The 26,392-nt window shown below is 53.2% G+C and overlaps 8 protein-coding genes and 1 non-coding gene across 9 annotated transcripts; 3 read left to right on the forward strand and 6 right to left on the reverse strand.

Annotated features, from left to right (window-relative positions):
• Positions 1-42: 42 nt before the first annotated feature.
• Positions 43-1,413, forward strand: BO94DRAFT_588725 (methionyl-tRNA formyltransferase; the record flags this gene model as incomplete). The annotated part of the gene is made up of 4 exons (XM_025615902.1): positions 43-301; positions 360-430; positions 481-608; positions 672-1,413. The coding sequence occupies 4 exons, from the start codon at positions 43-45 to the stop codon at positions 1,411-1,413; spliced, it is 1,200 nt and encodes a 399-aa protein (XP_025464221.1).
• Positions 1,276-3,126, reverse strand: BO94DRAFT_201615 (SDR family NAD(P)-dependent oxidoreductase). Its single transcript, XM_025606101.1, has 10 exons — positions 2,791-3,126; positions 2,596-2,740; positions 2,443-2,529; positions 2,311-2,373; positions 2,133-2,240; positions 2,022-2,073; positions 1,883-1,971; positions 1,759-1,821; positions 1,625-1,703; positions 1,276-1,578 (listed from the first exon to the last, which is right to left on the reverse strand). Exons 1-10 carry the CDS (start codon positions 2,835-2,837, stop codon positions 1,556-1,558), a joined length of 756 nt encoding a protein of 251 aa, XP_025464222.1. The 5' UTR covers positions 2,838-3,126; the 3' UTR covers positions 1,276-1,555.
• Positions 3,127-3,307: 181 nt separating this feature from the next.
• On the reverse strand, positions 3,308-4,519 carry BO94DRAFT_538287 (glycosyltransferase family protein). Its single transcript, XM_025612460.1, has 2 exons — positions 4,241-4,519; positions 3,308-4,175 (listed from the first exon to the last, which is right to left on the reverse strand). The coding sequence occupies exons 1-2, from the start codon at positions 4,316-4,318 to the stop codon at positions 3,417-3,419; spliced, it is 837 nt and encodes a 278-aa protein (XP_025464223.1). The 5' UTR covers positions 4,319-4,519; the 3' UTR covers positions 3,308-3,416.
• Positions 4,520-4,870: 351 nt separating this feature from the next.
• On the forward strand, positions 4,871-7,876 carry BO94DRAFT_523427 (uncharacterized protein). Its single transcript, XM_025610218.1, has 3 exons — positions 4,871-5,053; positions 5,133-5,975; positions 6,031-7,876. The coding sequence occupies exons 1-3, from the start codon at positions 4,928-4,930 to the stop codon at positions 7,645-7,647; spliced, it is 2,586 nt and encodes an 861-aa protein (XP_025464224.1). The 5' UTR covers positions 4,871-4,927; the 3' UTR covers positions 7,648-7,876.
• Positions 7,877-7,987: 111 nt separating this feature from the next.
• Positions 7,988-10,718, reverse strand: BO94DRAFT_559254 (alpha-L-rhamnosidase; the record flags this gene model as incomplete). Its single annotated transcript, XM_025614055.1, has 6 exons — positions 7,988-8,124; positions 8,152-8,938; positions 8,970-9,082; positions 9,147-9,423; positions 9,462-9,592; positions 9,641-10,718. 6 exons carry the CDS (start codon positions 10,716-10,718, stop codon positions 7,988-7,990), a joined length of 2,523 nt encoding a protein of 840 aa, XP_025464225.1.
• A 646-nt stretch (positions 10,719-11,364) lies between these two features.
• On the reverse strand, positions 11,365-12,835 carry BO94DRAFT_473259 (putative lipoate--protein ligase; the record flags this gene model as incomplete). Its single annotated transcript, XM_025608470.1, has 3 exons — positions 11,365-11,610; positions 11,668-11,775; positions 11,834-12,835. 3 exons carry the CDS (start codon positions 12,833-12,835, stop codon positions 11,365-11,367), a joined length of 1,356 nt encoding a protein of 451 aa, XP_025464226.1.
• A 189-nt stretch (positions 12,836-13,024) lies between these two features.
• Positions 13,025-14,901, forward strand: BO94DRAFT_523435 (bifunctional chorismate synthase/riboflavin reductase [NAD(P)H] ARO2). Its single transcript, XM_025610219.1, has 3 exons — positions 13,025-13,202; positions 13,295-13,656; positions 13,725-14,901. The coding sequence occupies exons 1-3, from the start codon at positions 13,168-13,170 to the stop codon at positions 14,564-14,566; spliced, it is 1,239 nt and encodes a 412-aa protein (XP_025464227.1). The 5' UTR covers positions 13,025-13,167; the 3' UTR covers positions 14,567-14,901.
• Positions 14,902-14,973: 72 nt separating this feature from the next.
• Positions 14,974-18,530, reverse strand: BO94DRAFT_201740 (uncharacterized protein). The gene has a single exon (XM_025606102.1). The coding sequence runs from the start codon at positions 18,203-18,205 to the stop codon at positions 15,365-15,367; it is 2,841 nt and encodes a 946-aa protein (XP_025464228.1). The 5' UTR covers positions 18,206-18,530; the 3' UTR covers positions 14,974-15,364.
• A 4,151-nt stretch (positions 18,531-22,681) lies between these two features.
• BO94DRAFT_t251 lies at positions 22,682-22,752 on the reverse strand. Its single transcript has one exon. It is a non-coding gene; the product is annotated as a tRNA-His (tRNA).
• Between the last annotated feature and the right edge of the window lie 3,640 nt (positions 22,753-26,392).

Here is a 26,392-nt window from a genome sequence, read left to right on the forward strand (position 1 = left end):
ACGGAGCTGCTGCCATTCTTCCGTCGCCGTCAATTGCAGGCCATGTTTTTCTCACGAGGGCCTGGCGCTCTTTGTGCCTACAGACGAGCCAGCTTCTTCCCATCCTGGTCACATCGGTATCTGGCGACCAAGACCTACGAGCCGCTTCGTATCCTCTTTTGCGGATCCGATGAGTTCAGCATAGCTTCCTTGAAAGCTCTCCATAAAGAACATGTGAAGCGACCGGATCGGATTGCCTCAATCGACGTTGTCTGCAGACCTGGCAAAAAGGTTGGAAGGGGACTCAAGAAAATCCGTGAGGGTAATTAGTCAATGAACCCCGGCGGGCAATCATGCAGCTGATCTTTGGTTATCAACAGTTCCGATCAAAGCGGCCGCAACGGACTTGTCTCTCCCGATCCATGAGATCGATACCTTTAGAGGCTGGACGGTAACTGATAGCCATTGATACCTGCAACGAACGCCTGTTGACGCTGCTAGCCACCTATACTACCTGGAGGTCCTATAAACTTGATTGTCGCCGTCTCATTTGGACTGTTCGTCCCTCCACGACTTCTCAATGGCGCAAAGTATGGGGGTCTAAATGTTCACCCTTCGCTGCTTCCCGAGTACGCAATCGACTCGATTACCCCACGAACCACAAACGAACCTCACTAACAAAACGATTTCAGCTTCCGGGGCCCCGCACCGCTACATCACACTTTATTGGCCGGTAGATCTCAGACTGGAGTCACTCTTCAGACGCTACATCTCAAGCATTTCGACCACGGTACTATACTAGCACAGACTCCGGCCCCTGGTTTCGATATCCCAAATCCCGACTCGTGCACAGTATCCGATTTACTGGATCTCGTTTGTCCCAAGGGCGCAGACATCCTGGTTGAAGGTATCCGGGAGGGATTGTTCGTGCCCCCCGTGCAGGATGCATGCTGGAAATCGCCTGAAGGGGACGGGCCATTGATTCACGCAGCCAAAATCAAGCCGGAGGACCGGCATATAGATTGGTCAAACTGGTCGTGGTCGGAGCTCAGCCGAAGAAATCGTGTGTTGGGTCCGCTCTGGAGTAAGGCCCTAGTCGCCAGCAACACTTCTAATGAAAGCCCTTCTTTTCAACATCGGCGGATAATATTCACAGAATTCGAAGAAGTGTCGCCGCTCAATGGCAGTGGCAAGTTCGCCATTGTCCCAGGCTTGCCGTTCGTGGATGGCACGCATCCAATCGAGTCAACGAAGGGGAAGAGCGTCTATGTGTTCACGCAGGATGGGAAGCTCGTCAAGGTGCACAAGATGAAGGTGGAAGGAGAACAAAATTCCGACGCTCTTAGGGCCGCTCTGAAGGCCCGGATGGTTGGCGATCGCACATTTTACTCGGGTGATGTGGGGTATACACCGTTCTACAACCCTCTAGTATAGGGATCTGGTGATTAAAAGCAAGCCATTATTTGTTCTATATTGCTAACATCATGATACCAGTCATTAGCACTCTTAATACCACCCTATTCCAATGCCCGGCGCCATAGCCCTGAGTCTCCTTCGCATGGGGTTTGGGCTTGTTCTACCTGAAAGAGAAACCGGAATCTGGGGGATTAGTTTTGCCGTAGACCACAATATCCAGGGCACTCACCGATCTGTATTGATTGCCCAGTCATAGATGTGTTCTGAGCAAGCATGACATATACATTGGCAGTGTCCTCCAGGTCGGGCTAGTTATGACTCCGTTAGCATGTGGAAGTTGTTCTGAGATCAAAACAGACCCACCGCTTTCTTGAGGGATGTGCTTGCCGTCCATTTCTCGATTGCTTCAGGAGAAAAGCGCTGGCCCTGCGACTACATTAGCTCTGCCGCGACGGAGCTTGATCATGACTGTAACTGAGCTACTTACCCATTCGGTCAAGAGAAGGCCAGGCAGGACCGCATTCACACGGATCTTACTACCTTGGGTCTGTGCGAGGCACTTTACCAGGTGCAGCCCTGTTGTTGACATTAGCAAAACGAATTCTTGGTCGTTATGGTCGGCCTACCTCCGGCTTTGGTGACGGCATATGGCAAGCTGCTCCCAGTCGGCGTAACAGCCTGTTTTACAGATCAACATATGAGCCCAATCTGACCCCCAACCTTGGCCGAGGACTTACCGCAATAGACGAGGTCAAGAGGAACACGCCACCCTCAGGATTGGCGTTGAATGTGGGAAGTGCTGCCTTGAAAAGATAAAGATGGCCCTTGACGTTGACTGACCAGCACTAAGCGACGTGTTAGCCTGGCTAACCAGTTGCAACCCCCTTAGGAAGTGCTTTTCATTAAAAACCCTACTTTATCCCAGTCCTCGTTGTCCATGGCGTCCAAGTCTCCGAACTTGGTTATTTTGGTCCAACCCTGGCCAGCGATCAGATATTCTGCCTTGGCTGCCAGCGCAAGCCAGGATAGTGAACGCTAGCGACTCACTGCGTTGGAAACAACGATATCCAGTCCGCCCAACTGCTGTATGGTTGTCTTGACGGCGTTGACGCAGTCACTTTGACGGCCGGCATCCTAATTTAATGAAAGCACGATATCAGCCCAGCGTTCCGTGAGTGAAAAGGGATAGGGAAAACGTACACCTTGTATAGTAATGGCATTGACCTTGTATTTCTCCCGAATCTCCGCAGCCAGGTTGTCTGCATCGTCCTTACTTGAGGCATAGTTAATAGCGACATTGCAGCCCTCGGCGGCATATTTCCGGGCTACAAGAGCACCCAGTCCCCTAGTCACTCATGAGAGAAGGGCCGACGTCAAAAGCCGCGAGAAACATACCGTGAGCCACCCGTAATCAGAGCCGAGCGATTGCGCAAAGAATACATCGTGCTGTCCGAGATGGGAAGATACCGAGAAGAACAGGTTGGGTCTGGGGTTAAGCCGAGGACACCAAATCCTTAAGAGTTCAGACGAAGCGGGGTCAGTCGGAGCTTAATCTGCGACGCTCATCAAATTGCCAATACTTTCTGATCTACTCGCTCCAGATGCAGGAGTCATCCGTTGTCGGAACCACTGTGTCACAAGCACCTGCACCTCACCACCACCACCACCAGGAGCCGGGTCCTGCAAACAAAGGCAGCTCGGTTTCTAGTACCCTTTCGGAGTTCGTATCTAACTATGATCTACTTGGGGGTTTAGGGATAATGCAGACCGTCGAGGGAGAATGCCTGCTCATACTTACCTCGGGTCGGCCCCTCGATGTGGTCCCGCCGGCGGATCGCCCGATGCTTGATGGAGGGCCCGCCTATCTGTCCGGTATTATCTAGTATCTACAGCATAGTGGAAGAAAGAATTGGTAATTGATTGGAAATTATTTCGGGGTATCATGTACGCTGCACTGATACAGGGAATCGAAAACGCAACACACAATGAAGTAGAAAAGTCGCAGAGTCGTCGAGGATCATTCAATCCACGAGTGGACCGACGTATTCCGTCTCCTTCATTCCGGGCCAGGCCTTCTTCCCCTCCAATCCGGGCCACTGGACGAGAAATCGGTCTGCAAAAGGCAGCAGGAGCTTACCCGAGAGACTCAAGGTTTTCACTCGAGCCCACGATTCGACAAAAATGGTCCGCAGTTGAAAGTCGCTCGGCGCTGACGTACCCGACTTAGTTCCGCGCCCGACGGAAAAGACACCGCACAGGAAGAACCACAGTCGCAGCAATCTAGCGGCCAGGACAACGCAGACCGCTGTGGCGGGGCCATTGGTGAGGATGATGTCGGGATACGGCGAGGGTAAGCGCGAAGATACGAGTGACTGTTGATCCGGATGGAGGCCACGTAGCACCAGAAGACAGGACCAGAAAGATTGGATGGTGGAAAAGGGCGCAGTCAGGAAGGATTGATGTACACGACGTGCGCGCGGCACTGTGACGATGCTGTAGGAGCCTGTCGCTGTGGTTTCCCCATTGGTGTTGATCTTTTTTCGCAGATCCGTGGTTTCGAACTCGACGGCTTTGGTCGCGCTGAAGTTGTCCCCAGAGCTCACGACGTAGGTTCGATGAGTGAACTTGGAGGGATCTAATTTCATGCGCCGCAGCATGGAGAACATCTCGGCCGTGTGTCCACCGCTACCGAGGACAATGAGGAGATGGATGGGCGTGTTTCGCGAGCGCCATTGGGGGACTTGGCTGTTTTGGGATTTGGCGAGCGCATACATGAAGGTCTAGAGATAAGTAGATGTATTAGTCCTTGTTGCATAGGGGAAATAGGCTGCGGTTTATCTCATACAATGATTGTGGATAGGCAGGCCATAGTAACAAAAGTGGCAGCCCAGAAAAGGCTAGTCCACGATAGCCATGACTCCATGGGAGTGAGAGGTGGTGGAGGGTTTGAATTGAGAATGCGACGATGTGTTGCTGGGGATGTGGCAGGTGTAGATGTCGAATATGCAAGCACATGTATGCATCGATTTAGTCATCTAGATACAAAAGAAAAGAAAGGAAGCAGGTCAACAACCGAGATCGCCTCTTTTTGGGCCTCTCGCAATGCAGCAAGCCGGAAGTTGCATTGCAGAGGGGCGTTGATAAATGCCAGCTGCCATGCTGCCATGCTGCCATCCCCCATTTTGCGGTCACATGACCATCTATACGCTTCCAATTTGGAGTCCTGAGATTCATAGTGTCATGCGCTGCCAGCGCGTCAACGGACCGAACCTTCCTACCACCAGCTCCAACCAATGGAAGCCCATTGCTTTGCCGATTCTTTGAGGAGCGATCAGTGAATGAGGGTGGTTGTTAGGGGTGATTGGTTTGGGTCTCTGGGCGATAGATGCCCAGGCACGTGGTCTGTGCTGCTCTCGGCGATTATTTTGGTGTTGTTGTCTTAACTCCTTCCTCTTGCTTCCCCCCCGTTTTTCATCTCATATCACCTCGTCCTTATTGTCTCCGCCATCCATGTCCACCGACCCAACCTGAGATGGCTCCCCTTTTCGCTAAGCGATTGAAATGCTTTTATTGCGGGCGCCGCTCAGCCCTGTCTGGCGGCGATACCGCCCGCAAATGGTGCTGCAAACATTGCGAGGCCGTCAATTATCTGGATGAGGTAGGTCCTGCATTGAACATGTTTCGCTAATGTCACACGAAGTTACGTACTGATTGCCTGGATGATTCCGGCTGGATAGAAAGGCGAAATAACAGACCCCCCGGCTGCCGAAACCAATCCAGACGTCTACGGCCCCGGAGGATCCAGCCCGCCCTTCGAGTCCACCGACTTCACAGCCTCCAGCTTGTTTTGCGCCCAGTGTCTCCGCAACCAACACCTCTTCACTAGCACATTGGCGTCTTATTTCCCATCATCCGATGATCCGAACTACGGCGCTTATGAGAAGGAATATCCCAAATTTCGCAAGAACCTCGAGGAGCGGTATCCGCAGGTGTGCGTCAAGTGCGAACCCAGAGTGAAGCAGCGCATTCGTCAGGCAGGATATGAGGCCAAGTCAGATCACTTGAGGCGTATGATGGATCGGAGTAAAGCTGGGAGGGCGGCGAGGCAAGCACGCCGATGGAATTGGAGGAATCTACTGGCCTTGGCCGGTGGCCTGGGTCACTGGATTAGTGTCACCGGCCAACTTGGCTGGAACGTGTGGAGTGCTTTAAAGGTTGAAGAACACGAACCGCTCCAAGATCCGGATGCTCCCTCGATGTCGCCCTCTATTGTGTCTTGTGTGCGTCAGGTGGTTGAGACGCGCCTTGTACCGAGTTCTTGCTCAATCGATCTGGCACCGTACGCCGGCCTTGCTCTGATCGCGGGTATTCTGTCTATATGGTGGAATCCAAAATTGAGGCTGAGGGTGGAAGGACGAGGCGGTCGCTTCGTTGGACTAGGCGAATACTACCAGGTGCAGCTCATTGTTATGGTGGTGCGATGCGCTTTCTGGGGTGTCCTAAGGGACCCGTCGTCAAGTGGTCTACCACTAGACCTGCCGCCTACCTTGCATCTTTTCATGATCTTCTTCACGATTCTGGTAAGCTGGCCGGACAGTGTATCTCCCATGAATGAGCGTGCTAACTCTGCCTCAGTCTGTTCTGGTCTCTCGGCGCATAGTGCGCTACGATACCCGCCCATTGGTAGTATGGACCGATGACACCCCCGCGCCCACACCAAACCGCAGAACCGAAGCATCTCCTCCACCCAGTACAAGTAGAAGGCAAGTCTTTTCAACACCGAATTCCGATCTCCGCCAGCGCACCTCTCGCTTTCCTCTGGAGAAGTTGGCCACCCCAAGGGCGACCACCCCGCGGGCAGCTCTGGAAGACACACACGTTCTCACACCACCTCCCGAATCGGATGACATGGACTGGACTCCTTCTGTGCAGCACCAAATCGCGCCGACTGTCAGCGTCCATCAGAGGGACCAAAAGTCCGTTCTTGAGGGGCCGATGCCTTTCTATGGATCCGTGCCTCCTGCGCCGCAGCCACCCGCGTGGAACCTGCGCAACCAACCCGCTCAACGTCCGAAACCCATCGAGCAAGTTGTGGAACGTAATCCATTCCATCGCACACCTACACAGTCCAGCCCGTGGCAACGAAATCCGAACAACTCAGACACCGTCTTTGCACCGCCCAAGTTCTTCCCATTGAGCGACCACGCTGCTACGACCGGACTTGAGAGCCTATTTGATCGAACCTTCACCATCAAGTCGCCTGAGGATGAAGAGGACACCACCTGGCAGGCACGTCATCAGACCTCCAACTCCCGATCTCGCGATTCTACCGACTTGCACGGCTATTTTGTGTTCCAGTATCTCCGACTGGGTCTGCTGCTTGTCTCGCTCGCTGCCTGGTTTCTCTCACAGTACGAACACTTTTCGATCCCTGGAAACTACGTCGAGGTTGCCTCCTTGGGTAGCGCTAGCCTGATTGCTGGCTTCGCCCTTTTGGAGGCCCTGAAGCAACCTATAGCGCAGTGGAACGGTATGGAAATCCTTGTCTACTTCGCAGAGCTTGTGGCAGCCGTTCATATCGGGGGAAACCTTCCGCGCGTTTCTTTTGAGCGTCAATATTTTGACAGATATGGCCAATTGCTTTTGGTCTTCATGGCGGCCCAGGAAGCGTTGGGTCTGCTATCACTATACAACATAGCTAGGGCTAGCAGTGCTGGTCAGTCACAACAGCCGGAGCATAGTGAGCCATCGAATGGTCATGCCGCTGGAAATGCCCCTCCGACAGCGACCAACAGCCAGCCTCTGCTCCAGTCGTTCAACTCTCACAGCTCCGTGCCGCCTCTCTCCTTCTCTTCTACTGTCCCCAGCTCCAGCTTCTCGACGCAGTCACCCGAACCATACTACTCACTCGCACCCTCCCCGTACGACGGGGCCTTCAGCAAGGACCACAGTTTCAGTCTTAATACTTTGAAAGGACACGAATCCGACGCTTCCGATTTCTATGATTGCGACTCAGACACCGAGACCACCGTCACGACCGCAACCACCGCTACGAACAACACAATCCGAAACATCCGCTACGGACAGGCCGCTAGCGAGGCGCTGTTCTCGCCCAAACGATCCGAGCTGGGGCCGGGGATCGGGGGATTAAGTCTAGATGATGGGCCCTCCTCCCGCCGAGTCACCCGAAGTCAGACGAAGCGCCAGAGAGGGGACGGACTGCGTCGGTTCCCGACCCGGGGCTTGAAATAGCCGTCCTTTGCCTTGTCTTGTTTTGTCATAGTACTATATTCGCATTTTCGAGTGCGCCTTTCAGCGCTTGCACTAGAGGAGTTGGGGTAGTTATTGCTTGTATTAGATTGTTAATACGCGGATCGCATACGGTGGTGGGATCGTATACCTTGGCTAAGGGATTTTATTTCGGGTGTTCGGACTTTGTACATAGGAGGTAGAATATACGATTTACGACTAATGACCGAACAAGTGTGATTCCCCTACTTTTGAATATACGGAAAGATACAGCGTATGGTTACTGACTCACCCCTTTCCTTTCTCACATATACGTACATGCCTACCTGCATGCATACACGTATTAATTCACCGTCAAACACGGCACTTCAAACTCATAAACCCCCGATCCAACCCTCCTCCCCTCCCCAATCCCACCAGGCAACCGAACTGTAGCATACGAATTGGGCGGAACCTGGACGACGAGGCGAAACAGGGAATCTGCCGAGGTATTGTTGCAGGTGGTACTGCCGGGCTCATAGTCCTCCAACCACCATTTGGTTGAGATCTCGCCATACGGACTCAAGAAACGGGTCGACGCATTTCGTAACTCTCCGCCGGGAATCACGTCCACGTTGAACTCCCGCCACCCTGGTTCGGCAGGAGTCAGGCCACCGATGACGGCGTGGATCCAACTGCCCACGGAACCGACGGAGTAGTGGTTGAAGGAGGTCATGGAGCCCGGGTTGATGGTTCCATTGGGGAGCATGCTGTCCCAGCGTTCCCAGGTGGTGGTGCCGTTCATGCGGACTTGGTAGAGCCAGGAGGGGACGTCGGTCTGGAGAAGCATCTGGTAGAAGGTGGAGGAGGCGCCGTATTTAGTAAGGGTGCCGGCGAAGCCGGTTCCGACTTTGTAGACGTTGGCTTTGATGGTGTTGACTAGACGGATGGCGGTGGAGAAGGATTGAGAGAGGGTGGGAAAGAGGGAGAAGTAGAGAGGGAGGGCGAGACCAGTTTGGGTTTCGTTGGCGACGGTGCCGTTGGGGGAAAGCCATGCTTGTTGGAATGCGTTGGTGAGGTTTTTGTGGGAGTGTGTATAGTTGGTGGCTTGGGAGTCTAAGGAAAGGATAGAGGAGATGTTGGCTAGGAGCTCGGTGCTATGGATGAGGTAGGCGTCGGAAACGAGGTATTTGTTCGTTGTGGCATCACCAGGGGAGTCGGCAGGTGCCTGGGGGTCGAGCCAGTCACCGAATTGGGAGGTGGAGCGGTTCCAGAGGCCAACTTCGTTGCGGGAGACACCTTTGTCGATCCAGTCCTTGGCCGGGGTATTGCTCGCGGAGCATGACTTTGTCGCCGTAGGTTTGGTATAGTTGCCAGGGGACGGCGATGATGCTGTCGCCCCAGATTGAGGTGGGAGGAGCTTGGCCAAGGATGTTGGGGATCACGTAGGGGGGTGCGTCTAATGATGGTTAGCTGGGTTGGGAGAAGTTGGTGGGATGGGATAGAATGCGATCAGTACTTACAGGAGTTGTTCTGCTGCTCAGAGTAGGCGTCCTTGAGCCAGCTTCGTAGGAACCCGGCGGTGTCGTAGAGGAAGTTGGCCGTACGGGAGAAGGCGTTGATGTCGCCTGTCCAGCCTAGCCGTTCGTCACGCTGCGGACAGTCGGTTGGGATGCTCAGGAAGTTCCCCCGCATGCTCCAGAGGATGTTCTCGTGGAGTTTAGTAATGAGCGGATTCGAGCACTCGAAAAACCCTGTTTGTTCCATGTCCGTGTGCACCACAACGGCCGTGATTGAGTCCTGGTTTAGGGGCGTGATATCGTCTGGCAGCCATCAACTTGCACGTAGCGGAACCCATGAAACGTGAAGGAGGGTTCCCATTCCTGTACGCCGTCGCCAGTGAGGGTGAAGTGATCGGTTGCCTTGGCTTCTCTGAGGGGGCGTGTTGCGACCTCGCCGTTCTCCATAACTACGGAGGGTTAGCCAGACAGCCTTTGAGAAACAAGGTATTGCGCACCCTCAGTATGGAGAAATTTGATCGTTTGACCCCTCGGACCTTTCACGCGGATCCACAGCCACCCTACCAGGTTCTGACCAAAATCCAGGACTGTCTTGCCTGAAGCGCTAAGGAAAACGTCTTTAAGCTTGTGCTCTTCGACCCGTCGAACCGGGGGAGCATCTGGGGCAGCTAGTCTCTCCTTTGGAAATGATACTTCATGGACACCAAGCCAGTCAGTGCTATTGAATCCTGGTTCTGCCCAGCCCTTCTGCTCCAGTCGTGAGTCGTATCTCTCGCCATCATAGATTTCGGAGGTGATGATCGGACCTGTTCCTGATTGCCAGGTATGATCGGTGGGAATGTATGTCTTACTACCGTCTGGCTGTGTGATGACGAGCAAGCTTAGCAAGCCAAGGGTGTCCCCATAAATATTACGCTGTCCCCCATCAAAGCCCAGGCGACCAGAATACCAACCCTCTCCCACTGTGACGCCGATTGTGTTCGCACCTGACCGCAACAACTCTGTCACGTCGTAGGTATTGTACTCATGACGATAGGTAAAGGACTGCCACCCGGGAGCCAGGACATGATCTCCGACACGACGCCCATTTATGTGCGCTTCATACAGCCCCAGCGCTATGACATAAAGTCGCGCGGAAGCGTGGGGCTCGTCTAGCATGAAGTCCTTGCGGAAGTAAATGGGTCGATGCGTCTGGTTGACCTCCGTCGGCCGGTCAGACACGATGGCCGCCGCACCGTGCCAATCCTCCGGACTTAGAAGGCCTGGTTCAACTGTGACAGGGTCGGACCAGGGCGTAGTGGACTGGCCCTGGTGCCCGATTGATTGCACGCGGACCGTTGCCTCCTCACCAGATGTCAGGGGGGGGCTGGGCCATGGGACAAGCACCGAGTCGGAGGAATTGACGCGTAAGATATCCGGGACTTGTCCCACTCGTTTGATCTCGAGGTTGTAGGCGGTTTGCTCCCAATCCGACACGTTTCCTTGGAATTTCCAGGATATTCGGGGAGTCGACTCTCCTATACCAAGGGCAGAGCGATGATGTTCAAAGAATGCCTGAGAGATTGACAAAGCCATGGGTTGGGATAGGGGGGGAAAACGGACTAGCTGCTGAATTGCCATGGGCAGTTGCTGCGATACCAGGACCCCAATTTCCTGAAATACCTTCTGCATCCATTTTCCATCCTCTTTCTTCATCTGATGGTGCGGCAAGTCTCCCCGCATACCAAGAACTCGCCGCGCAGGCTCAGCACTTGGCTTTTCTGAGGATGATTTGTCATATTGTGCGATATTGCTGGCCTCGTCGATAATTACACCGAGGTCGCTGCCTCGTTCCCCCGAGGAAGGTCGCATCAACAGCATCGGCAAGAACATCGGCAGCCCACCTGCCATAGGCAACAGGCAGCAATCAATGGGTGATGGTTCTGCGCCTGGGGAAGCCTCCGAAGTCCACATAGCAGGACCCTGATCGTCATTGCGGGGCGGTGGTTAATTTCGGTCTGAAGGATCCCGAAATGAAGAAAGAAAACCATGGTTGGTTGCAGGGAGAAAAGAGACCGTGGAGGAGGAGGAGTGAGAGGAGGAGGGTGACCACGAGATGCCAGGTCACGGGGGTCGATCCCGCTTCTCTTACACGTAGCATACCTAGTAACTATACTCCGTACAGCAATCTATTATACATGTCCTTCGGAGATCTAGGCAGGGGTCTTACGAACCTCGTAATCTATACCCAACCAAGCTTGGTCGCAATGAACCGGGCAAGTTCTTCAACGCTGCTTGCTTCTTCCTCCGCCCCCAACTGTTCGTATAAGACTTCCTGCCACTGGGTCGGCTGGATCTCATGAAGTCTACGTCCCTTTAGCGCCTCATGCACGCGGACTGCCTGCTCCGAGGCTATGGAGGAGTCGGGCGACATTGAGATGTGACTCTCGATAATCGCTCCGTGTTTGAGGCGTAGGAAAACGCGTGTCTGACATAGGTCAGCATACTACTGTACGCAATGACGCCAGAGAAGGGTAAATCTTACCGAGGGTGGCAAAGACGGTGGAAGGGCCGGTCGTTCACGACTATCCTCCTCGACCGGGTATGTTGAGAAGAGGAATTGGGGCGTCTGAGTGTATTTCCATTCCAACGACTGTCCAATTCCATCTCACATCAGTACGATTCATGGTCAGAGTACAAGGATAACTCACCCGTAATTCATCAATCCCTTTCTTAATCTCCGGTTCTTCGTAGCCTTGAGCTTCTCCCACGGCTCCAACCACCCAGTCGTCTCCCGCATATAGCTCTGGGTCATGAACGTAGGCACGTTGCGCGCGACGCACAGCATCTGGGCCAACCTGGTACAGCCCAGCAAACTCTCCCATTATACTAGCGATCACATCCTGGATCCCAAACGGGATGGATGCGTCGACGAACACGGACGACACATTCGCCACGGGAGACCGCACGCTCTCAACCCCCTTGGCCTTGATATAGTCCCGTGCTGGCGACCGTAGAAACGAACCGATGATGTTGATGTTGGGCGAATCGAGCAGACAAGTGCCGTGGTGAAGCGCGCGGTATCTCGTTAGCTTGAAAGCAGAGCCGGAAACTTTTCGTGGTTGAGGGCTCTGTTCACCGGCAGACGCGCCGTCGAGGGACATGACAATATCGTGGCGGTCATTGACGCTGGTGTTGGTGGCTCCGACGCGGTGCAATGCACGCACGACCATCTCCGCATGCTTATTTCGCGTAAAGGTAGTTCGGGGGGAGATGACGCTGTAGTTGAGGTTGCCTTCATCGTGAAAGACGGCACCACCGCCAGAGCGTCGCCGGACGTAGAGCGCATCTTCGGTGTTGTTGTCCGCGGCGCCGCGATCATTGTGTAGCACCCGGAGATTGGTCTCGAGCCACGGGTTCTGATTCCGCCCAATCACAACGCATGGTCTGTTGATATATAGGAAGAGGATACTCGAGTCGGCCGGGGCATGTTCTAGAAGGAAGTGTTCGATGGAGAGGTTCACGTAGGGGTCGGTGGAGAGGGACTGGTAGATTTGGTGCTTGGAGGATTGACGACTGGCGAGCTGGGCGAACTGGTCGGCGGAGAAGGAAGAATTCCACCGCACGGCGATGGAGGGCAGCGCCTTAGTAATGCGCGGATTGAGGATTCGGGGCGAAGACAGCCAGCGGGAGGCTCGGGGGAAGGGATGCATTGGGAGACCATTCATGCTGATGCCGATTGCTTGCAGATTGATAAAGAGCGATAAATAAATACATCATCGATGGGAAAGCCTGCAGAACCCCAGCGAGATTCGTGATTGGCCAATGGGCTCTCCGGGAGCTACGGAGCAACTGCCGCACGCGATCGCCGCCTCCAGACCTTCACTTTTCTCCCGCCCGCACTGCCCCTCGCTTACTTTTCTCCTCCTCTCACGCCTGTCTTCTTGTCTCCGCCGCTCTCCCTCATCCTTTCCCTCCAACTATCTTTCTATTCTCTTGCGACAAGTCGCCCCCTTCCACATCCCCCCCAAATTGACCGCCCGCCATGTCGACGTGGGGTGATTACTTCCGGGTCACCACGTACGTCCTCCTCCTCTGAGTCAGACCATTCTAGCATGGTGAACATCGCACCCCACACTTGTCCTCAGACTAACCCGCCCTCTTCCCTCCAGCTATGGTGAATCGCACTGCCGCTCCGTCGGCTGCATCGTCGATGGCTGCCCGCCAGGAATGGAGCTCACCGAAGACGACATCCAGCCCCAGATGACTCGGAGACGCCCTGGTCAGAGCGCTCTGACCACTCCTCGGAATGAGAAGGATCGCGTCGAGATCCAGTCCGGCACGGAGTTTGGAGTTACCCTGGGCACTCCCATTGGCATGATGGTGCGCAATGAGGACCAGAGGCCCAAGGATTACGGTGGCAGCACGATGGACCTGTACCCCCGCCCCAGTCACGCCGACTTGACCTACCTCGAGAAGTACGGTGTCAAGGCTAGCAGCGGTGGTGGCCGCAGCAGTGCCCGTGAGACCATCGGTGAGTGGATTGCTTCAGGCCGATTGTCCCCACAAACATTCCATTAACATAACCTTCCCCACTGTCAGGTCGTGTCGCTGCCGGCGCCATCGCCGAAAAGTACCTTCGCCTGTCGCACGGCGTTGAGATTGTCGCCTTCGTCTCCTCCGTCGGCAATGAACACCTCTTCCCCCCTACTCCCGAGCACCCCACCGCCTCGACCAACCCTGAATATTTGAACCTGCTCAAGACCATCACTCGCACCACTGTCGACGAGTTCGCGCCCAGCCGCTGTCCGAACGCGGAGGCCGCTGCACGCATGACCAAGGTGATTGAGCAGTTCCGTGACAACCACGACAGCATTGGTGGTACCGTGACCTGCGTGATCCGTAACGTCCCCGTCGGTCTGGGTGAACCTTGCTTCGACAAGCTCGAGGCCAAGCTCGCCCACGCTATGCTCAGCATCCCTGCCACTAAGGGCTTCGAGATCGGCTCCGGTTTCGGCGGCTGCGAAGTCCCCGGCTCCATCCACAACGACCCCTTCGTCGTCACCGACGTCGAGACCCAGCTCGGCCCCAACACCACTACCAAGCAACGCCTCACCACCAAGACCAACAACTCTGGTGGTATCCAGGGTGGTATCTCCAACGGTGCCGACATCTACTTCCGCATCGCCTTCAAGCCCCCGGCCACCATTGGCCAGGCCCAGACCACCGCTACCTACGACTTCGGCGAGGGTATCCTCGAGGCTAAGGGTCGCCACGACCCCTGCGTCACTCCCCGCGCCGTCCCCATTGTCGAAGCCATGTCCGCCCTGGTCGTTATGGACGCCCTCATGGCTCAGTACGCCCGCGAGAGCGCCAAGACCCTCCTGCCTCCGTTGCCCAACACCGTGCCCACTCGTCCCACTCTGGGCGCCAACCACGCATAAGCTGCACATGCACGAGGCTTGGGGTTTGGGTTAAAATTTTTTCTTGTTTGGGCACCATGCATGCGGGTTAGAATACAGTGACGTCATGTCCATGTTCATGTTCATATTCATTCATGTTCAACACTTAATGATCTTATTGGTATATCACTTCTGGATTGGTGGTATAGATCTCGGGTTTGTTTGTTTGTTAGTTGTTTCTCAAAATCGCGCTGGCGTTCCATGTCCGTCATGGCATACATACACACATATATATACATGACAACAGACGAGCCTTCTTTCATCTTTCACGGTGTTAGCTACTCTGTCATACGTATTGTAGCACGCCAAGGTTATAGAACAATCTACCTAGTACATACTACCAATAGGAGTAGAGATGGCCGAGCTCATTCGTCCTGCCTACTAATCTAGTCTAGGAGCATTGCAGCAGAACTAAAACGAGATACACACCAGCTACGCAACTCAATCATTGATCATGGGACTATGGGATATTGGATCAGCCTGATCATTTTCATTCATTCCACTCGTAGCTCGTAAATCCACAATTCCTTCATCGGAATCATCGTCATCATCATCCCAATCGAACCACATAAGACAAGAAACGAAGGGGGAAAAAACACTATAAACTTGACATCAAAATCAACACGTAACGAATGGAGTATCGTATCAACAGCCAAAACTTAGAAACCCAGTATGTATGTATATGGGTATGTATCAACACAACTGCAACCATCGCCACAGACACCCATCCTATTCATTCACCCAAAAAAGGTCACAAGAAAGGAAGAAGGTAAGCACAGCTCACTTGGCAGCATCGCTATTGCTTCTGCTGACAGACTTTTCGGAGAAGTTATCCAGTTCGCCTGCTGTGGCATTGACGACGCGGAGTTTCTCTTTTGGTACAGTGAAGGTTACCTGGACGCGGCGGCCTTCGGCAGCTCCTTCCACGTCCCAGTCTTCGTCACTGTCTGGGCCGAGGTCTAGGAATCCGTGTAGCGCGGAGTCGTCTCGAGAGTAACGAACCTGGGACTCGATATTACGTGAGAGTCGGTTTCCCGCGCCCCAGTCTCTGGCTCCTTGTTTGTGTCTGAAGAGTTCGGCCGATGCGCTTACGGAGCGGCGCGGGAGTCCGTATCCTGAGGCAGGGGTGGGAGCGAGGAGGATGCTTCTTCGGTCGATGCCGGAGGCTAGGGGTGCCGTAGTCGGGTCTGGGTCCGTTGTGGGGCGTCTTCGAGTCAGAGAGAGGACTCTGCGGACATTGCTGCCGATCCATTCGGATGCTCTTTGCTTGGGGAAGGTGGTGGGTTTGGGAAAAAGATCGAGCGGAGAGGAAGATTCGGGATCCTCGCGAAGGAGGTGCTCGCCTTCGGCTTGTCTCTGGGAGAGGGTAGTTTGAGCGGTAGAGTAGGAATCAGAGGAGTAGCGTTTTTCGAATGAGAGTGCCGCACTATTCGCTCGGCTCCGGGTTGGTTCTCGACTGAGGGCAGACATAGAGGCGATTTTCTGGGGTGACTGGCGCCCGCTGCTTGGTTGGCTCGAGGTGTAGCTGAAGTTGATTATACGGGATTGATGCATCGATTTGGCCGACGCCGAAGAGTCAGAGAGGTTGGATGATGTCCGGCCGTCCCTGTCCGGAGAAGACGGCAGGTCTCTGTCGAAGCCGATTCCAGCTATATAGTCAGATGGTTCAGCCGAGCCAGTAGTGTACGATTCTCCGCACACGGTCGTGCTCAGAGGAGTTAAGAACGTCGACTCCCTAAAGGTATCAATCGTTTCCTGGGTGACTATTCTCCCTGCGTCTTTCGCTTCGTCTTCCTCCCGCTCGTCGATTGGATGAATATCGCCAGTGGCGTCGCTTCTCCGGTACTCGCTGTATTGTGTGGGCGGTCGATACATCCTCGCGCTCAAGCCAGAACGGCCTGTGGTTGTGGGATTGAGGGTATCCCCAAGCAGACCAGTCCTTTCTGCGACTGCGTCTCCTTTATCGCGCCAGATAGATGACCGGCCAAATCCACGATTGGCGGTCCAAGGGTAGTCATTGTTCACGTCCGCCTCTTGCATAGCAGGCTTGCGAATACTACTCGCCATGACAGGCTCATCCCGACCCCAGAAGTGGGCTCTTTCAGCGCCCAGAGCTAGCTTTCGAAGCTCCCGATCTCGCGAACGGCGCTTTTGGCGCCTCCGCGAGAGGAAGAATATGAGGATGGCGATGCCAGCGACAACGGGGACTCCCAGTCCGACTCCAACTCCAAGCCCGGTCTTCCATGCTGTCGACCCAGAACCGGATGAATGCTGCCGGATGACAATGGAATCGGGGTTTTGGTAGGACGAAACCCATTTCTCTGAAGTAACATTGTACAGATAGACCTGCGTGTTGGGCTGAGACGGCGTGGCTGAACGTTTCGATGTCGACAACGATGATGAATGCGGTATGCTGTACCCACCTGCAACCATCATAACGCCTCCAGGTAGCATTGTTGCTCCATGTCCGTAAAGCCCACCCCCTCCTGCGATTTCAGTTTCTTCGGTAGACAGTATGCTCCAAGACCAGTCACCGGAGCCTCCGTAGGTCTCTCCCAGCTCTAGTATAACTAGCTGCGGTTGAGCAGCGACGCTAGTATTACCGACCCAGCCCCCGTACACTATGACCTTGCTTCCATCCGGGGAAAGAACTGCCGTGTGTCCTGACCTCGGTTCTGCCGTGGAAACTCCCCGCGCAGCGAGCTCGGTCTTGTAGGGAGCAGATGCGGTATCGACCGTCACAAAGCTCCAGCTATTCTGGGGAAGAGAGAAAACCGCCAGCTGCGACATGTTGATAAATGCCTCCTGGGTTTGGCCACCGATCAGAAGGAAGTCCTGTTGCTGACGCACCTCACCACTCGATGAATATGCATAGGTGGCCTGCAATGGAGTGATTGTGAAGCCAGCCTCTGCAATAGGCGGTGCTCGAATACCGGTGGTTGAAGCGTCATAGGAATCAATCCTACCGGAGCCCGACGGTTCAAGGACTATCATGGACTGGGAGTAATTGGCGGCAGCTATCCAATCTGTTTCCGAGGCATTCGAGAAAGGGCACATGCCCCCAAAGGCGTAGACGGAGCTGTCGGAGGTATTGGTGGCCGCATATGCAAAGCCCGCAGAGAGGTAATTCGGCCCATCCACACTGGCGCCTGTACTGCTTTCCATCACAGTGAGCTTCTCCCACACTCCATCGCCAGTGGAGCTGTTGGTGTCGGGCGTAAACTGCCACATCCCCGCCTTGTCCAGGGCTTTCTGGCAGTTGCCTACAAACATCTTGATCACTCCATGCTGATCGATTACAGACACAAAGGCGGGCGATTTTTCGTCAAGTTGAAACGGCAATGGGTCCATCAGAATATTGTAGCTGGGGCTCGCAGTATTGATTTGCCCTGACACATTCCACGTGATGAACTCGGTAGAAGCATCCTGGCTAGTACCAGTGGTCTGCAAGAGGTAGGCAAAGGAGCCAATGCTGTTTGAGGAGTAGAGGAGCTGTGAAGGAGCGTATGGGACTGCCGTGAAAGTGGGAACGACCAAAAGCAGGAGGATAAGGAGTGTTGACACCACAGGGGCGCCAACAGCCCTACGCATTCCGTGTGTTCGCAGGAGACATACATCCATGAGGGCCGGCAAGAGCTTCGAGGGGCGTCAACAGAATGCGGCGGTCTGGGACGAATCGCACTGCATCTAGAGAAGCCGTCGATCTTGGCTCGCTAGCACGACTTAAAAGGCGCGTCTGGAGGCCAGACCGGCCGACATGGAGAGTCGCGTTGAGAACTATCAGGAAGGACAAGACAAAGTGGTTCCTTGAAGTTGACAGGGCAATCTCAAGCTGGAGTCTGAGGTGATGGTGTGAAGAACTGCACAAGTGATGAGGTGATATTGACAGGGAAAAAGAAATCGTCAACAGGCAAGATCCCAATCACGGCCGATCGGGCCCGATTCTAGATGATCTGGAGTCTCCGGGTGGAAGATTTGATTAAGGCCATCGTCATGGCTAGCGGACCCTCCCAAGCCTTGTCCAGTCTGAAGCGGAGGCCTGGAATTGCTGAGGGGCTGCGACGATGATTGCGCCGTCAACACGGGCGGTTGCACTGGCAACGTGAAGGGGGGCGAGGCACTGCATCCATGCAAACACGCGCGTCGGAGCAGAATCCCTGCTAGGTAGAATTGATGATGCTGTTGGCCGGACATTTCGATGACCGTTGAGGGGGGATCTCTTATCGATAGACCTAGATAGCTGGTGAAGGAACCAGAATGAGGGATCGTGGATGGATGACAGGTGCCCGTGGATGATGTGTGGCATGCAGCAGCCTGACCATGTGGAGAAACTGAAACACGGCGATCGTCTAGTTCAACGGTTACAGGGAGCTATCTGTCTAGTATCTATCTACTATGTACTGTGTACATTGGGGAGGGGGGAAACCGGCTGGTATGTTGGCATTGGTATCCTCCAGGCTATCATCAACTGTAATGGGGGTTCTTTCTTCATGGACTGGACCTCAAAGCAGGAGCAACAGCATCACAGCATCATCAACAAACATCGGACTGGCAGGCAGCAAACCGACAATCCGCCGAACTTGATAGTAGTGGGTGTGGGGCCACCCAGGAACCTCATCTCCGTTGGCCTGCCAACTGCTCCCAGCCCGGAGCAACCAGGCCAAGATCCTGCCAGGATTATCTCCCCGTTAATTAACTAACCATAAACCAAGGCCCGGGTCCGGCGACTTTCATGTGAATTCAAGAAAGTGATGCCGAACTGGAGACGCACGCCTTAGCCGGGCCTTAGCGGTCTCATCCTCGTGGGGCCCATGGCGGGGCTCGTCAGTCGTCCAACCGCCGAAGAAACCACCACCACCCAAGTCCGACCCATTATTATTCAACAACCACCGCCTTACGTCGAACTCTGGATCAAGGTCCGGTGAGGCTGGCCTGACTTTCCTCCGGATAAAGGCTGGTGCTGATGCCGATGCTGATACTGCAAGATCTATTTGGCCACCATGAGTCAGTGCGCCCACTGCCAGTCCACATTGGACTGTCGCCCGGATCTGCACGGTCTTCCTCGCGCTCAGACGTCCTCTCACTGGTCGCCAGCATCAACATTGTTTGATATTCGACCGGACTGATCAGCCCTTGACGAGGTCAGGCCGATCTCCGTGGCGAGTTCCGCAACCCAACCTATGGATTACAGCTGATAGATACTCTTCTCGTCTCAATACGCACAGAGGATCCATGCACAGGCACATCCCACGGGTCTCATTAGACCCGCACAGGCCGTGTCCTGCCATGAGGCTGTCTCCTGACGGGCTCACCGGTACGAAAACAACCCCAAGCTCATCTGCTACGTAAAGCCAACACATCCAAGGCTCAGGGGTGGTGGCGAGGAGCACGGTGAGCCAATCAAACAGTGCTCGTACCCCCTGTTACAGTTGGTGTTGGAGTTGGGGATCAGCAAGATTGCGCCCTCCCGGTCGAAGCAGTTAGCATGCATGACCAATGCAGTGACCGTCTCTTGGGGGCCAATAGCAATACATGAAGAATAAGCAAAGACCAGGGCGTCTCGGAAACACTCGGTTCGGGCTTTGGAAACGAGAAGTCTATTGCAACTCGGGATTCTACATCGCCATTCTGCGACACCTGACCTCGGAGGCAGCCTTCAGATGTCCGAGCTAGAACTATACTTCCCATATCCTGCTTCAAACACCATTTCTGCTTGGACGCCACAGGCCTTGCCAAGGTTAGTAACGCGCTAGGTCTGGGTTTTGCTGGATCAATAGCCTCCAAAAGGGCTCGCTGCAGCTACCTATCTGTTGACTTGTGCGCAGGTGAAAGTTATTGCCACTATAGCTGTGCCTATCACCTGAGGCGCTGCAGTGAACCTTATGGCTATGTTTTGTATTGAGCATGCGATTCTGGCGGCTCATTCGGTCTCCTCAACTCGACGCTGTGTTCATGACATGTTGTGCGCAAAGCTGCTCACCAAGCTGACCAATTCTGGGGACTCCGGTGTCCAAATGCGCGTACTCGGGCCGCATCCAACATGCCTACTTGCCATGTGCACATCTGAGCGAAGAGTTATGGTATTGCTGTATCAATGGACGCGCAGTGTATACATGGGCACCACTACATTGGTTACTTACATTAGGCTACAGCCTCTGCCGCTTAGACCCGGTCCGGTTATGCATCATAACATCAACCAATCCAAGTTGTTTATGACATGTAAGTGTCTTTATCTGGTGTTGTGCTGTACATCGGCCTCTGTTGTTTTCATTGGGTTCAGAGGGGTGTAGGAACTCTCTTGCCGCGCGAATGAGAGATCGACAGCACTGATTGAGCTGGCCAGAGTCAGATATTACAGACACCGTTTTTGGATAACGAGGGCTCCCCAGTATAGATTCAAGGTCTATATCACCGTGGGGTCTCGGTATGTATGGCCGAGCTGCAGGCAAAGCAAACAATAGTCCTGATAAAGAGCTAGCTTGACCATCCAGCAGCTAATGGCATATCACAGATCAGCACGATGGAGGCAGCTGGATATCTAGAGTATGCTGATCTCTCCATTGACAGCCGGAGAACGGCTGACCGACAACTGCGCCGTGGCGCTGTCATCCGTAGCTGGATTGCGACTTCAGCTCCGAGATGGATAGCTCATGTCACCGTCACCTCCGGTTAATTCCATCCCAGTCAGGAACCTTATTAGAATACCAGTCATCTTATATAATGCCACACTGATGGGGTCAAGAGCAACGGAACCAACCACAATACATCTTCCTGAATGGCGCAACCACCTAATAAAAAGACCACCCCGGCATTAACGCCACAATGCACTCATTAATAATCCTAGATATTATCACCCCTGTTCTTCCTCCTAATGCACCCGACGCAACGCTAACTTTATACCCGAGTTATAGCTCATGCATAGATTTGCCCAATCTTATCATTTCAATTTCCTATCCAGGCAATGAGCAAGGCAGTATCATATTCAATAATATCTATCCCGGCACACGGCACAATACATGCCGCCCACAACTAAGCACATGCTAGGTAACTTACTAGTATACATATACCCGGAGTACTGTCATCCCGAATAATGGTGGCTTGATATAGGTAGGTAAGTAGAGTTGCAACCGACACGCCCGGGCATCCACGTCTCATTTGTATCCGAGGCAGGTTCGTATCCGTTTCCTTTCTGATTGGTTCTGACTGAGATTCACCTGGAAGAGTGGTATGCAAGGGAGAAATCTCCATGATACGGGGAGGTTCACTTCGTATTTATCTGGGTCTAGGTAACTATATTCATTTATATACTATGCAGGTCGAAGTCAAACATATTATCTATGACGAGATGACAGCCTACAGGTTCCCGAGAGAAGCAGAGCGCTACTACAGTAAAAAAAAAATTGAGGACGGGATATAATGGATGGGATGCTCCGTGACTTGCCCAGAGTAACATATCCATCCACCCATGCATCCAGCTTGGATTTGTCGTAACCAGGGTACTACAGAGTACAGTATCTATACTGTCTGCAGGCGTATTCCTTAACCCTCCCAAGACTCTTATCATCCACTTACATACTATAAGCTAGTTAATTACGTATGAGACACCCAGCTGCAGCCATGGCTAGTTCAACTAACTTGGTAGCTAGTTACTTGGCAAGACACCCCCGGGGATGACACCCCCAGCCAACTAGTTATCTAGTCGCAAACTAACCCGTACTGTCACCTACAGTAATAATGTCTCATGTCCATAACACCCCAACATCCAATCTGGTTATGTGCATTCCCGTATACAGAGGACACTAAAAAGCTTGGTTGAGGGTACAAGGACCAGTCATTGTGGTTGGAGCGTATGCAGGATACTGGATTAGGAATTGCCTTGATGAGACTATTTGGGGGGGGGGGGGTTGGTTGGACTGGAATGTTTGTTGAGGGTGGTGGTGCTGGTATTGATTACTTTTTTGTGTCTGAGAAGCTGTTTAGTGTATAGCTTTATATATGATTTAGGGCGGAGATATCCATATCTGGCGAGTGGGGTATGGATATCTGGATGAAGAATGAGAAGAAGGGGGAAAAAAAAGGCAAAAAGCTATTTGTGATTGGCGCTGCCCGGAATCGAACCGGGGCTGGCACGGCCACAACGTGACGTCATACCACTAGACCACAGCACCTGTTGTTATGATAAAAGCACTAAGTGTTAAGTATATAAGGTACTAAAACTCAAATACTCAACCAGGTTAGCTTGGCGTAGGGGCTACGACCTTCTTGTCTTAGGGGTAAACTAAGCATGGTGTTGCGTAACAATACAGTTGGTGTCCTGTGTTGCGGGGCAGTGATAAAGGCTCGAATCTCTTAGTCTTGGTTGTCAGTTTGGAACCGACTACGACATGTGGTGAAGGTTTAGTACGGGTGGATTAGCATCTCGACAACTGGCCTGTGTATATATCTCCAGGGGTCCGAGAACGGCAGGGTATAGGTTGGTAGTACAACTGTTCTATACCACCGTGTCCACAATAATCCCACACGTGCACCATCCCCTGGCCTGTATATGCCAGCCAAGTAGCACAAGGACAAAGACGGTTAATAGTAGATGGTTGCACGACAGGATATCTTCACACAGCGTTGCCCGATGTGGAAAGAGTCCAGGTGATAAGGCATTGCTCACAACCGCCACCTTTGAAAGTACCGTAATGCCCCTCTGGGTGACATATAATCCCCAGGTTCAGATGACTTTATCCAAGTTATCCAAAGATAAACCTGTGTCGGTATAAACTTGTCCCCATAGGTCATGGTTTCAGGCAAACATGGAGAAGACGCCGTACTGTCATTGCGATGAAATCGCAGCCGACGCATATCGACATACCCAGTAAGTAGACATGCAAGACCGGCATGGTCTTGCCGATCCAGCTGGACATGACACCGGAGATCCATGGGGCAAATATCAACCTGCGCATTCATTAGCCACGAGATCGACAAACATATACATAGATTTCAAACGTCCTAGCCAACCCCCCCCCCCCCACGGCCGTGCGAATACCCACTGCAACGGCCTCGAAAACCAATATGGGTCAGATTTGTCAAAGTAAAGGGCCATGTACCCCGCGCTGACGGCAAGTTAAGACCTGGAGAACGGGCTAACAGCTACACCCCCTCCCCACCCCGATCAATAAGCGAGAGATACAGAGGGCAAAGCTCATTATCCACGAGGTGTGGTTTCAGTCTGTACTAGAGTGGGAGCCAGATCCCAGTCATGGGATGTAGCACGATAATCCTTTCGCTTGCCTAGTGAACTACCCCTCACTGTCAAAAACGCGACACCGGGGCGCTAGGTACTTAGCAATGGATAAACAGGCAGACGCAGATCACTGCACTGGCCTAGCGCACAAGGGTGTGTCAAGGTGCTCACCCAGGCACGGATTAGATGGGAGCACCTTGGCAACTAATCAACCGCACTGGATACCCCCATAGGGCGGCGCGCATAATGTATATGACATGCCAAGAAATGGTATGTCTATACAGTTCCGAAAAATCCTCGCACTACACCCATTAGATAAGCTCCGAGAGAGATGCTCAGGGCGTCTAATGTATGTAGCATACCAGCATTGGGCCCCGATGACGTCGGTAACGGGCCAATGACCGAATGGAATCAAAGGAGCCCGATGAGAATGCAAGAATGAAGATGCATGCCTGCAGTGCGTCCCGAGGACCAATAAGGTGCCTCAGAGGATTTCACACTAGCTTACTCTGAGACCAGACTAATCTGAGGTATCTCGAGAATGCTACCATGCGTCCAATGGTCGGCCCAAGCATTCCCCTCCCGCCTCGCGGCCAAAGTCCTGGCTGGCCACGGACCAAGGAAGATATCCCAATAGATAGATTTTCACTTTCCAAGACCCATAAAGGCGCCTTCTATAGTCCATGGACCACCGGAATTTTGACGATGGAAAAAAGTTGCAATCAATCAACAACAATGGGTTCCATGCCAGACGGGCGGGAGAAGGCGGATTGCCGCTAAAGCAGCCACTCCTCGTGGAGCGAATCAGGCTGCTATGCATGAGCAAATCAGAGGCAGGAAATCCTTGACGGTCTCCCACCTCTAATGGGCCAACAATGTTTATTTGCGAGTGGGTTGGAGATGCCTATGGCCTCCTGCATCGGAGCCGGGCCACTCTTACAGGCATGGCTCCAATGGCCGTGCGCCCGCCTTTGGGCCGTCTGTATAGAATCGAACCCTGGGATGGATAACCAGCCGTTCCAGACCCAGGGTCAAGAGCTAGACACACCCAAATTAAAGACCGACCGAGGCCTTGCGCAGGTGTGGAGCAACCGGTTCTCCCAGGGTGGAGGCACTGGATGGAAATTCTATTGATGGCTCGCCGGCGGTTTTCGACGAGATTCTCTGTCTGCGCCGGCCTCGCTCTTGCCTCTTCGGGCAGGCACCCAACAGCGGTTCTCCAGCAAGTGCTCGTGTGGCTGCGAGCTTGGATTCGGGGAGAACACAGACCTCTTCGCCCAAGCTCTTCGCGCCGAGCTAAAAGGCGGATGCTGCATCTCGATTGGAGGATGAAGCCGCAGTCAAACATTATTATCTAACTACTAGTCCAGGAGGCAGAATGATCGTGGCCTATAGGGGGCTCAGACAGGTGCCAGAGAAACATGGGTGCTCAAGTGTCGGTCGATCAGAATTACATGGTGGTTGATGCTCCAGGCTGAGCATTCACGGATCAGACTGGAAGATACTAGAATGGATTTCTCTGTCGAACTAGGATGGGGCGGAACTTGGAAGAGAGTTGGGGATAGACCTCCTTGGACCCACGGAACAACAGATCCAGATCGATGCCGGACTCGCTCGCTGGCCGAACTGACAGGTGTCAGTGACGACACAGATTACCGCCTCGATAAGTTCGATATCGATAGAACTTGTAGGGCTAATCATGGGCGTAGATAGTCTACTTAGTCGGTACTAGATAGATAGGTATCGTAGTGAGCCAAGTATGAAGAAACCATAATCAACCTCGTCGAGTGACACGAAGGATTCGTTCAGGCACGACAAACCTCCGCGATAGGATGACGGGAACAGCAAGGGGTGGATTGGGGGAGAGCCATGACTCGCTGACAATAAATGGCCGGAGAAAAAGTCCCCTACGTAAGACGGGCCCACGATAATAGATAATACTGTGTTAGATGGGCGCCACGGGTCAACACAGCGTTGGAGTTTGATGGAACGCCTTTTTTTTCATTTTTTATTATTATTTATCCTTTTCGAAAATACATTTGATTCTTCTGTCTCTACTCCGTACATAGTACATATTGCTGGAACAAGGGTTCAGATAGTTTACCTATCTACACAATAATGAAAGGCTCTAATGCAGTAGATAAAATAGTCGGCAACCAACTGTCTCATGAACGGTAGACACACCCTAACAAGGAACAAGAATGAAGCTAAGGTAGAATTCAGCCTAAGATGCACCCTCCATTTTGCCCCTCTTCCGATGGAGATAACTAGATACTACTACGGAGTAGATAGGTAGCTAAAGAGGATCCTCCTCCTCTCCCGTTGCCGGCATGGACACTAAGTGGTGCCCATGGGATGGAGGGTCCCAACCACTGCCAAGGAAGCCCGGATGGCCGGCCGAGATGGCTTGTCACGGCATGGCCGTCCACTCACTGGCGGGCAGTGTCCTTATTGTCCACCACTATAGTAGTGGCCACAATAATGACCGGAAGAATAAGATTAGCGACTGATTGATTATCTCTCAGGGCACTAGGGGATTGTCGATGAAGTCAATAATTCCATTATGATGCTAGTGG

Source organism: Aspergillus sclerotioniger, assembly GCF_003184525.1.
Source record: "Aspergillus sclerotioniger CBS 115572 chromosome Unknown BO94scaffold_27, whole genome shotgun sequence".
In the NCBI taxonomy this organism is placed as follows: domain Eukaryota; kingdom Fungi; phylum Ascomycota; class Eurotiomycetes; order Eurotiales; family Aspergillaceae; genus Aspergillus; species Aspergillus sclerotioniger.